General features: G+C 31.6%; 4 protein-coding genes across 5 annotated transcripts; 2 read left to right on the top strand and 2 right to left on the bottom strand.

Annotated features, from left to right (window-relative positions):
* The first annotated feature begins 414 nt into the window (after window positions 1-414).
* Window positions 415-2,024, top strand: LOAG_09590 (hypothetical protein). The gene is made up of 4 exons (XM_003145117.2): window positions 415-564; window positions 732-894; window positions 1,210-1,352; window positions 1,629-2,024. Exons 1-4 carry the CDS (start codon window positions 458-460, stop codon window positions 1,831-1,833), a joined length of 618 nt encoding a protein of 205 aa, XP_003145165.2. The 5' UTR covers window positions 415-457; the 3' UTR covers window positions 1,834-2,024.
* Window positions 2,025-2,855: 831 nt separating this feature from the next.
* Window positions 2,856-5,218, bottom strand: LOAG_17574. 2 transcript variants are annotated; one of them, XM_020450234.1, is made up of 5 exons: window positions 5,072-5,218; window positions 4,740-4,870; window positions 4,467-4,669; window positions 3,997-4,222; window positions 2,856-3,714 (listed from the first exon to the last, which is right to left on the bottom strand). In XM_020450234.1, exons 1-5 carry the CDS (start codon window positions 5,148-5,150, stop codon window positions 3,556-3,558), a joined length of 798 nt encoding a protein of 265 aa, XP_020306124.1. In that variant the 5' UTR covers window positions 5,151-5,218; the 3' UTR covers window positions 2,856-3,555. The 2 variants fall into 2 exon arrangements, with proteins under 2 accessions (XP_020306124.1, XP_003145164.2); XM_003145116.2 differs by having other exon boundaries at window positions 2,856-3,457.
* A 1,791-nt stretch (window positions 5,219-7,009) lies between these two features.
* On the bottom strand, window positions 7,010-7,846 carry LOAG_17573 (hypothetical protein; the record flags this gene model as incomplete). Its single annotated transcript, XM_020450233.1, has 3 exons — window positions 7,010-7,192; window positions 7,362-7,644; window positions 7,806-7,846. 3 exons carry the CDS (start codon window positions 7,844-7,846, stop codon window positions 7,010-7,012), a joined length of 507 nt encoding a protein of 168 aa, XP_020306123.1.
* Window positions 7,847-8,797: 951 nt separating this feature from the next.
* LOAG_09588 (hypothetical protein) lies at window positions 8,798-9,594 on the top strand (the record flags this gene model as incomplete). The annotated part of the gene is made up of 3 exons (XM_003145115.1): window positions 8,798-8,901; window positions 9,156-9,245; window positions 9,483-9,594. The coding sequence occupies 3 exons, from the start codon at window positions 8,798-8,800 to the stop codon at window positions 9,592-9,594; spliced, it is 306 nt and encodes a 101-aa protein (XP_003145163.1).
* Window positions 9,595-10,112: the final 518 nt, after the last annotated feature.

The raw sequence follows: 10,112 nt of genomic DNA, 5'->3' as shown, positions 1-10,112 counted from the left end.
TATTATATATATATATATATATATATATATATATATGGATAACCGATATAGTTTGAAACCGTCCTAGCAGTGGTCGCGTCTGGTAATATCCTATACGTAATGATATATACATCATATGAAAAATAAGCGTTGAAGGTTCAAAATGTTTGATAGGTCGATGCATACTTAATAATGCTTTTTTGGAAATACTTGAAAGTAATGCTTCCTAGATTCCTTTCAATTCAAGCATTTCTGTCTGATTCGATTCATAGACTTGTGGTCCATTCACATTATTTAAACGAATTTTTTCCTGGATTTATAATCATTTAATGATTTTGTTCGCGACTCACTTTCATATCACATTATAATGACTAACTGTAATGATAAACTTCATTTGAAGCACTTCGTCTCTGTTTGATTCTCATTTTTTACGCATTTCAGGTATAGCAACCTCATATTGATTCCACCTACGATAGCAATGTTACAAAAATCTCAATCCCTTCCGGAAACATCAAAAGATATGACCGAAAAGTTGCAAATATCATTACCCGATTTTGTCGTACCTATTAAACGTTATCCGTCAATGTAAGCGATATCTTTCTCCTGTTTATCATTTTAAATTCTTTCACGATTCTCATTGTAACTTTCGTTTCTGTAGCTGTTTCTTTTCACAATCGTTTACTTTCCCATAAATAATTCTAACTTCATTTTCATTTTTCCTAATTTATTCTTTGTTAAGCTACCATTTGCAGGATTGTGGAAAACGACAATAACGATTATGATACACCATTTGAAGCATTCGTTTGGGATTGGCCATTTAGTGAGGATCGTGTGGCCAAAGGATTTTTTTCCGATCAAAAATTCTTTGTTTGTTTGCCTTTCAATCAAGGTGGCACTGGGGAATCTAGAGGAACGGTTGGTCTATTTTTTTAATGGGAGTTTTGAAATAAAAGGAGGTTCAGTAATTTTTAGGAATATCTGGACTTCAGAAATATAATTAAATGCCGCAAGGACTGATGACTACATGTCGAGATAATCCATCCAGATTTATGTCTCGACTATATTAGTTATACCTTGGAATGACTACATCTTAATCTTCTAACGTACACATAAAATATAATCTTTACACTATTTGTTTTGCTAGTAGAAAAAAATGAGAACAACTGTGATCTGGTATATTTCTTTCTTTGTTCATTTCTAGAAAAAACTTCAATAGTGTACGAATTCCAGCTGAAAAAGTTTGAAAAGATCTCAGAATCGAACTTTAGTTGCATCATTGGACTTTGCAATAACAATTTCTTTGGAACTTGCTTTTGGCGACTTGAAATCGAAATTTTGAGGAGTCTCAATATGCTTATACTCAATGCCTCAAGGTGACTTTAATTTCTCAAATTTATAAAAATATTTTATTTATAAAGATTTTCTTCAATAAAAGAAAGTTAGATTTCAATAAATGACGATAAATCAGAACTTTTCCAAATTTAAAGAAAAAACTCGTTGGAAAATTGGGTTGTAAATCTCTTGCATTTTAGGGAATACGGCGTACAAAACAGAAGGTATGAAAAAGTTGGAATAAGTATTGATTCAGAAGAAACTCCAAGTAATTTAAGTGATTTAAATATTCTGATAAATATTAATATATATTTTAGGGATGTATCACGACCAGATGAAACAGTGAAACGTTTGAAACGTGTTCGTAAAGTATACAAACTACCCCAACATTGTGATATATCAACACTCACAACAGCAAGTTATGATTGGGCAGTTATAATTCAAGCAAATCGAAGAGATGACAAGTTTTCTGGAAAGAATCGTCCTAAAACATTGCAACGAAGCGTTACGCTTGACAAGTAAACTGTGGAATTGGGATGTAATATTGTCAAATACAGAAGTGACCTGAAGTTTTAGAAATTTTTCCGCGAACAACAAAACCATTCAATGCAATCCATTAAAAGTTTGTCTTCAAACATTTTTTTTGAAAAATAAATCTCACGGGATACTGCAATTTGGAGCAGTAGTCTAAAGAATGTTTGACAAAACAGCCAAGGTGTTGTTTAAATTCGATATACCATGGTATGGTGTTCAGACTAGAATCTAATAAAAAAAACTGCCTTGGACTTACTTTTATAATGGCTTCCTTGTAACCGATGTCTTGATGGGAGTGGATTTAATTACAGCACTTTAGTCCAATGCTGTAATAAATGATGGAAAGTAATTAACCAAATAACAATGAAAACACTTTGGTAAAATATATACTTCTATGAAGATTTCGTTTGTCTTTTCAGTATGGTAAAATCATTTCCAGGAATAATTGGCAATTTTTTTTATCAGTTAGTTCTACGTATGAAACACGTGATTACACAGCATTTAGATTCATCCTACCCTTTACCACTTATTCTTAGCTTTGATTTGAAATATTTATAGATATTATGGTTAGATACAATACATTAGAAGATATCATACTTCCCAATTCTTCCTTTCAACTTCTTTTTGCAAATTCATCTCTTTTCAGTTATCATTTCCTCATTTTACCTATTTTTTTTTAAAAAGAAAAAACACATCAATCAACACTATAAAGTCAGTTTATATTTATAAGAGATGCTAGCGACTGGAAGAATTGAAAAAATTGAGTTAAGCATATATGTAAGGTGTGATTCTGGGAATTTGCATCCGAATAACTATATTTTTGCGCTATATGGTCCCCAGTGAATAAGCTTTCCGGAAATTGACAAGTTTTTTTGTTCCATTGTTGGATTTAGAAATCCTTTGTTTACGACTAACATCATTGTCTCAATAATGTTCCATGGCATTGCATCAATAAAAAATATACTCATAGGCTTGAAATGAAGGAAGTAATTCAAATGAAAAAAGAGCTAGGAAAAGAGGAACTTCTCTTTATTGCTGAAAAACGGTTTTGCAATTTCCTTATCGGAAATGAAAATTTAGTTAATAGGAAGTTAAAACTTGAAAAATCGGAGGTCGGCATGATGAAGTAGTTGTGCTATGCAGAAGGCTTAAACGATAAATCGGTTGGTTGGGTCAAATAAAAAACTCATAAGATTAAATTTAATTAAATTAATAAACAATTAAACTACTTTTAATCAATGCATGCATATTGAGCAATGAAATCTATATGATGAAATGATCACTTTCCAACACACCGACTTTTGGTAAATTTGTATGGAAGGACGAAACGATGCGAGTCGTTCCTTAATGTTGTTTGAATCCTGTCGTCATGGTAATTTTGATGCACTGAATAATTTGACCTTCTCAATCGTTGCAACAACGGATATGACAACGGACTTGATGAAATCGGTAACTTATCATCGATTATTTTCCATTGAGGAATTTGTTGGATAATGATATATAAAATTTATCAGTCCTTGAGGTAATGATACCAATATGCAATATTAAACACACTGAACAGCGTCGGAAATAATACTGCTGATAGCTTATCAATATATTGTGTTGCTTGCTCCTGGAAAATATCATTTGAAAATTTTTTTCAAAGTACCACACTATTTTGAAAAACTAATGATGTAAGAGTTTGATAAACGCATCATTAGGATACCAGGATTATCCGGTCCAGTTATTTTGGTAGCATATTTGCAAGCGGTAAGAGGTGATGCAAATGCATCTCACACATCTGCTTTCCGAAACAGACTCCGCAGTGCTGATGCTCAAACCATTTTGCGAAGTTTTTGTTGTAGCTGTCACATTCACCACTGATATGGTCTAAAGCTATATAGACTGTGTGGACTACTACACAAACTATGTAGACTATGCAGACTTTCTTAATAGTTCCAAGTCTTGAAATTGCTCTGAAGTGGTTTAAAATTCAAAATTATATATGACAGTTAGAAAGCATATAATTATTATGGATTCGCATTAAGAATGCGAATCGAAATAAAATGAGGCAAAATATTATTTGAGATGTATACAAAAAAATTTACTGACCATAAAAATTAATAGAAATTTCGTGAAAAATCAATGAACGTATGTTTAAACATATTGTACCCTTTGTTTAGAGAGTGAAGCAGGGTCGTATGATGACATTGGGATGGGTGAGTAGGATTTTGTATTGGGGATGGGTTCTCGCTGTAAGCAACCACAAGGACCAGCTATTGAAGCCATAGTTGCTTTCAAATGATCGTTGAGACCATAACCGGGTGGTATGTAACCGTAATCATTGCCACGAGCAAGACTTATTAATGCATTGTCTTCCTCAGTAGCTGGTCTCCGTCTGTAATATGTCAATCAGTAGATTAACTGGAGAAAACTTGACTTAACGATCAATTCATCTGCATTATTTGTTCATTCATTAATGCATTGTCTTCCTCAGTGCATTGTCTTCATCTTCCTCATTTAAAAAGAATGGAAGAAGCCTTTAATATTCGAAGTATAATACAAATGAAATTCTTGAGGATCTTAAACATATTCGAAATATATTCAATAAAATAAAGTATGCGATGTGATAACTCATTGACCTGGGAAGTAAGGAATTTGTTTCATAACGGTCTTGATGCATTAATTTGATACTATCATCATCCTGATGTGTCGTTGGCGATACCTTAGCTATTACCGGTTTTGATGTGTCCACTTCTTCCCTACTCAGATAGCCGACCCAGGCAAGCTCTAATAATGAACAGAATACGAAAGTCATACAGCTTAGCATCCAAACATCTATTGCCTGAAAATGAGCTCAGTTATTCCATTCTTCAACATTAACATTTACCGGAAGTGACACAGCGACAACAAACCTTAACATAGCTGACCCGTGGTAAATTTCTTATAATATTGCCAAACTGAAAAGTCATTGCAAGAAGTGAATTAACGCCCAACATTGTTCGGGCTGGTATCGCTTTAGAACCAAGAGCAAATGAAATCCATGCTAAAAACGAAACAGTTAATGGAGTAATCATACGATTGTACAAAGATTGATTTATCTAAATTAGATTTAAAAATGCTTTTTTCCATCAACATTCAATGATTAGTCAGTGACAACAGAGTGATAATTATCTTGTTGTTAGAAAAACTCAAATGATAGAAAATTTCCCGATAAGAAGTATTTAAATCAACCTTAATAACTTACATATACAAATAGTAAGATAAGTTGGAAGATAAGCTTGCAGAATATACCATCCAGCGCGTCTTTTAAAATGAAACTTCATTGTTAATTCATGCCAAAAACCAGCAGGATAAGGCTAAAGTAAATTTTCCGAAGAAAAAAGAATCATTTTAATTGGTTTTATTTTTGAATACGAATTTAGTAGCTATCAACTTGTATAGTTTTATTTCCTAAGCGCTTAAATATATTTGCTTTTCTGTTTCCATTTGTTTTTTGAATACGAATACCTAATTACTTAAAACCACAATGCAATCTAAAAGCGATCACAGAGATCAACAATCCATTGATTTATCAATTGAATGATCGATAATAAAATATAACTTCTGTTTTCCTGAGGTTCTCAATACCGGTAAGTTCATAATCAGCTAATTCCATTTTTTCGCGCATTTTCGAAACACCAAGCGGCGACCAAATCATTTGAACTTCATCGGTATTATAGCTAAAATAAAGGAAAAATAGAAACTTGCGAACATATTTTATAAAAGTTATACTCAAACATTAAGATTGTCCAACTTGGGGTAGATTTGAAAAAAAACATAACATTTATCTAATCTTTGAAATGAAACAGAGGATGAATCCTGACGACGAAAAATCATTCTACCAACTTAGGAGTTTAAATGGACTACTAACAATAAACTACACGTGTGGCTGACCAGAATTACTCTGAAACAAAAATGAAATTTACCGAAGAAAACTATCCTATATATAACTAGCATCAAGCCAAAACTCGACACTCTTTAATTTAATCGCAAATAAATTTATATTTTAATTCTATAAGCGGTAAGTTTGTTCGTTTCTTTTGTTTTTCAACATTTGTTTCCTTCCCACTAATTTCATAGAATAATAATACTACTTGTTTTGGTCCTTTAAGATCGCATAAATCCGAAATTGGGCAATAACATAACTTGTAGAATAATTGTCATAGCGTATGCTTAAAAAGTTTCAAGTTCGAGGGACTCACTTGAAACTTTCGAAAGTAAGCGAACATGTAACATTGTCGAAGGGAAATCTCGTTAAATCCATGGTGCATGGTCCTGAAATTGACATCTATTTAAAGTTCAAAAATTTTAATGCCAACATTACCTCTCTTCTGTCATGTTTACATATTATTAATTGCTGTTCGGAACTCTTCAAATCTGATTCATAGTTTTCATTCATATTAGCTGAAAACTTCATGTATCTTTCTATTATTTCTCCTTATAATCGCGCTGATGGAAAGCCAAACCTAAGTACAAAGTTTTGAACAAAATAATTTCCTCAAGCCATGTTGTTGGAATCTAAAATTGAAATTGCCAAGTTGTTTTTTCATATTTTTGGCTCAAAATTTGCAATAGATGCCGTTAAAACAACAAATTCAGTAAGCTTGTTGTGAAGTGCTAAAATTCCAAAATGACAAGTGGTTTTACGAAGGAATTTACTCATTTCAGAACCAAATTTCAATAAAGAAAGAAAATAAAAGGGATGAACATGGCAGAAAGTGTACTTCTTAGATTCAAAAGTTACTATCCTATAACTTTTCCTTCCCATTTTTAACTTATATAATTGGAATTTGTTTTAACTTTCTCCAATTTAACGGAAGAATAAAGGACGAAAGGATTATATTTACGCTAAAAACTTTAGTTTGCTAACAAATTCAAAAAAATCTTTTGTTGAAAGTTATTATATTAACTTTCCGTGATTTGAACGCTAGATCCTAAAAATTTCCCGGAGCACATCTTAGGAAGTGGCTATATAATTCTTAAGTCTGCTTAGCTAAACAAAGTGTGGTATTATATGGAAATTTTCAACAGATTATTATTTCCGACCTTCCGAAATTCAAAATGGAAAAAAAAAGGAAGAAAAAATATACACCTTGCAATTTGAGCCTATAATTGGTCCATACTGATCCATTAGAATAAATCATTAAAAAATGTTCGGAAACGGGCTTCGATGTATATCGGCAGTTTTCGAATTGATGAAACATGAATTAGGAGTCCAAAGCCTCTCCAACAAAACGCTGTTCAGCGATAAATTATATTTACAGGGCTGCATCCAGGAATAATCCAAAGCGGGATCCAACCACATCTCACTAATGTAAATATCCAACTGTAATTTAAGTTTTATTCTGTTTCGACTTGTCTAACATCAAATTTAAGTTAAAGAACACATGAATTTAATGATTAGAAATCCAATCGATAAAAAAAAATTTCGTTGCCGACTGTAACTGGATCCACTTCATCACTTTGCCAGGTTTATTTGAGAACAAAGAATTTACTTGAAAATCGGAAGTGATATCGCTAATTGTTGTAATCTCTTGTACCCAAACCTCGACCTGAACAATCACCGAATCTCCTGGAATTTTATGGCGATTATATTTTTTGAGAATAGTTTCTAGAATGAATGAATCATTGGCGCAATTTTGTTGGCGTTTCATCTTATCACCCGCTGAGAATGCTGACTGGTGATAATGAGGATACTGTAGTTGTTCTTGCTTTCCGTTAATTGATTCAATTACAGGACGTAAGCCGCCGTACTCATCCATTTGCCAGTCGTACAGTCTGAAATTGTTAATGTAATGGGCATTTTACAACAGATTTCGCAAAAAGTTCTGAGAATTTTAAGCTAGATTCTGAATGTGGAATGGAATAATTTCCTTAATCCTTCTTGTCTTTGTGCACGATAACCAATGCAAAAGCCGCCAACTTTTGAAACAAGCTACCTGCTCAACCTCCGAAGAATCCGTGAGTTCTTTCTGTACATTGTTTGTCTGAAAAGAAAGATCTGGTAGTTTTTTGAAAAAATTTCTTGCAAACAAAATTTCTGAAGTAATTTTATACTTTCTTGAAAATTTTTAAAAAATCTAACTGAAACAATTTTATATTTCCCTGAAAATTTCCAAAAAATCTAATTTGCAAAAAAGCAAAGTGAGTCACTTCACAAATGATACTCCCGCAAGTAATAAAAGAATGTCGTAGCATAGTAACCAACCAAGGTCCGCCTGTTCTATCTTCGAGGACGTTGAATTTATGGAGGTGAAATTTTTAAGATATTCTGTACCTCTGACTTAAAGACTCAGTCATTTATTTAACTTTCATGTTGAGACAGCAGATAAGTCCAGAATGAAGAAGCCTATAAATTGTATAATTCATTTAGACTGAACCTTCCAGTCTTCCATAGTTTAAATTTCAATTTCAAAAAGTTTTGCTCCTCCAGGAATGTTTTATTCTCTCCCTCTCTCCCTCTTCTAACAAAACAAGAAAATACAGGTTTGTTCCGAGCGGTTTCCTGTTGCTATAAAATTTTGTTCTATTGCCACAAAAATGATTTTGAAATTTCGAATATTGGTAATTTAGTGAGTAAATCCATTGCTATTTACTCTTATCGTCCCAAGAATTAGTGCCCTTATTTTCCTGGACAGATTTGTCGTCAAATTTATTTACCGCCTATCGCTTCTTACGATACAAACAAATTGTACCATAATGAAATTATTTGGAAAGTCGCAACGTACGAGAATTGATAACAAATCCTCTTTCATAATGTATTTTGGGCTATTAAAAAGTCTTTTACCATAGCCATACTAACTTCATCTTATAACAAAAGTTAGTTCTGGCCAAACAACTCAGAACAGATTGACTTCTTATCAAATGTCCCAATGTTTATTTGAATGGAGAAATAATCAAATTAGTACAAATATCTCATTCTATTTCGATAATGCGATCTTTTGTAAAGAACGATGTGGCGGAAAAGATGGCACTTTGCCATTATCTGATCGAAAGTTTAGCCTCTACCCTTGTCATGTTTGGTAAGTTTTGCAGGTAATAAAACAATTTGTTCGTCTTAATTTGACAATTTTATCGGTGATTATGCAATTCTAAGACAATCTTTAAGACAGTGAAAGCAGGGAATTTTTGAATTCTGAATGCTTTCCGTTAAATTTAATGCCAAAATTTTCCCTTGATAGAATTTTTTTACATAGCGGTATTATTGGATTTGTGAAGAAGGGAATCGTAGCGTTCGGATGTGACGCTGCCTCTTTGTAGCACTTCTCCTTTCTTCGGATATTTTTAAGAAGCAGCAAATTGGGATCCTCCTTAATTCCACATAGAACAGTTGGGAGAGTGTATCTTCTGAGAGCGGAAAAAAGATTTCGTCGAAAGTGGTGAGTAAAATTGCGGAGTAGCAGGGGATAGGCAGTATGAAAAAGCCATAAAGTGAATAAGGAATAATTCGATCGGAATATATTTCCCATTTCTGCTAAACTTTCAAAAAAATGTATCAGAGAATGACAGATGAATGCGTATAAAGTAAATACTTCCAACTTAGTGATCCGCAGATCTCAGCTCTAAAAACTTTTTACGGTAAGTTGAAAACTTTAAAAGATATTATTAACAAGCAGGAGTTTTCAAAATCATGTTTTTGATTTCCAACAACTTCGACTGAACCAATTTCTCAACCGTCAGAACAACTTAATTTACATGGGAAAGTATGGGAAATCCCTTGATGAGTGATTATGTGAATACAAATGGTTTAATAATAAATAATAAATACATAAAAAATAATAAATAGTAAAGCAAACAATAAATAATAAATAGTAAACAACAAATAATGAATAAATAGTAAATAATAAATATTGAATAATAAATAATAAATAACAAACAACAAGTAACAAAATTTAATAATAATAATAATAATAATAATAATAATAATAATAATAATAATAATAATAATAATAATAATAATAATAATAATAATAATAATAATAATAATAATAATAATAATAATAATAATAATAAAATAATAATAATAATAATTAATAATAATAATAATTATAATAATAATAATAATAACAATAATAATAATAATAAATAAATGAATAAGCCAATGATAATAACAATTGGTTTGTTTATTTCATTGCCAAAAAAAAATCTTTTCAATAACATTTCATAAGTTTGAAATATTTAATAATTTTTTCCTTTGAAATTTAACACTTTCAATCGGACCATAATCATTTATAATTTTCTCTTTT

The sequence above is a fragment of the Loa loa genome (genome assembly GCF_000183805.2).
Source record: "Loa loa unplaced genomic scaffold supercont3.95, whole genome shotgun sequence".
Taxonomy (NCBI): Eukaryota; Metazoa; Nematoda; class Chromadorea; order Rhabditida; family Onchocercidae; genus Loa; species Loa loa.
This window is presented reverse-complemented; position numbering and strand designations above follow the sequence as displayed.

Excerpts from the sequence above, each read along its gene's own strand:
- LOAG_09590 (XM_003145117.2), top strand. The coding sequence starts at position 458 with ATGTTACAAAAATCTCAATCCCTTCCGGAAACATCAAAAGATATGACC. Across the intron at positions 565-731 it reads ATTAAACGTTATCCGTCAAT|GATTGTGGAAAACGACAATA; the intron begins GTAAGCGATATC and ends TACCATTTGCAG. Across the intron at positions 895-1,209 it reads CTGGGGAATCTAGAGGAACG|CTGAAAAAGTTTGAAAAGAT; the intron begins GTTGGTCTATTT and ends TACGAATTCCAG.
- LOAG_17574 (XM_020450234.1), bottom strand. The coding sequence starts at position 5,150 with ATGAAGTTTCATTTTAAAAGACGCGCTGGATGGTATATTCTGCAAGCT. Across the intron at positions 4,871-5,071 it reads TTATCTTACTATTTGTATAT|CATGGATTTCATTTGCTCTT; the intron begins GTAAGTTATTAA and ends TTTCGTTTTTAG. Across the intron at positions 3,715-3,996 it reads CTTCACTCTCTAAACAAAGG|ACCATATCAGTGGTGAATGT; the intron begins GTACAATATGTT and ends ATATAGCTTTAG.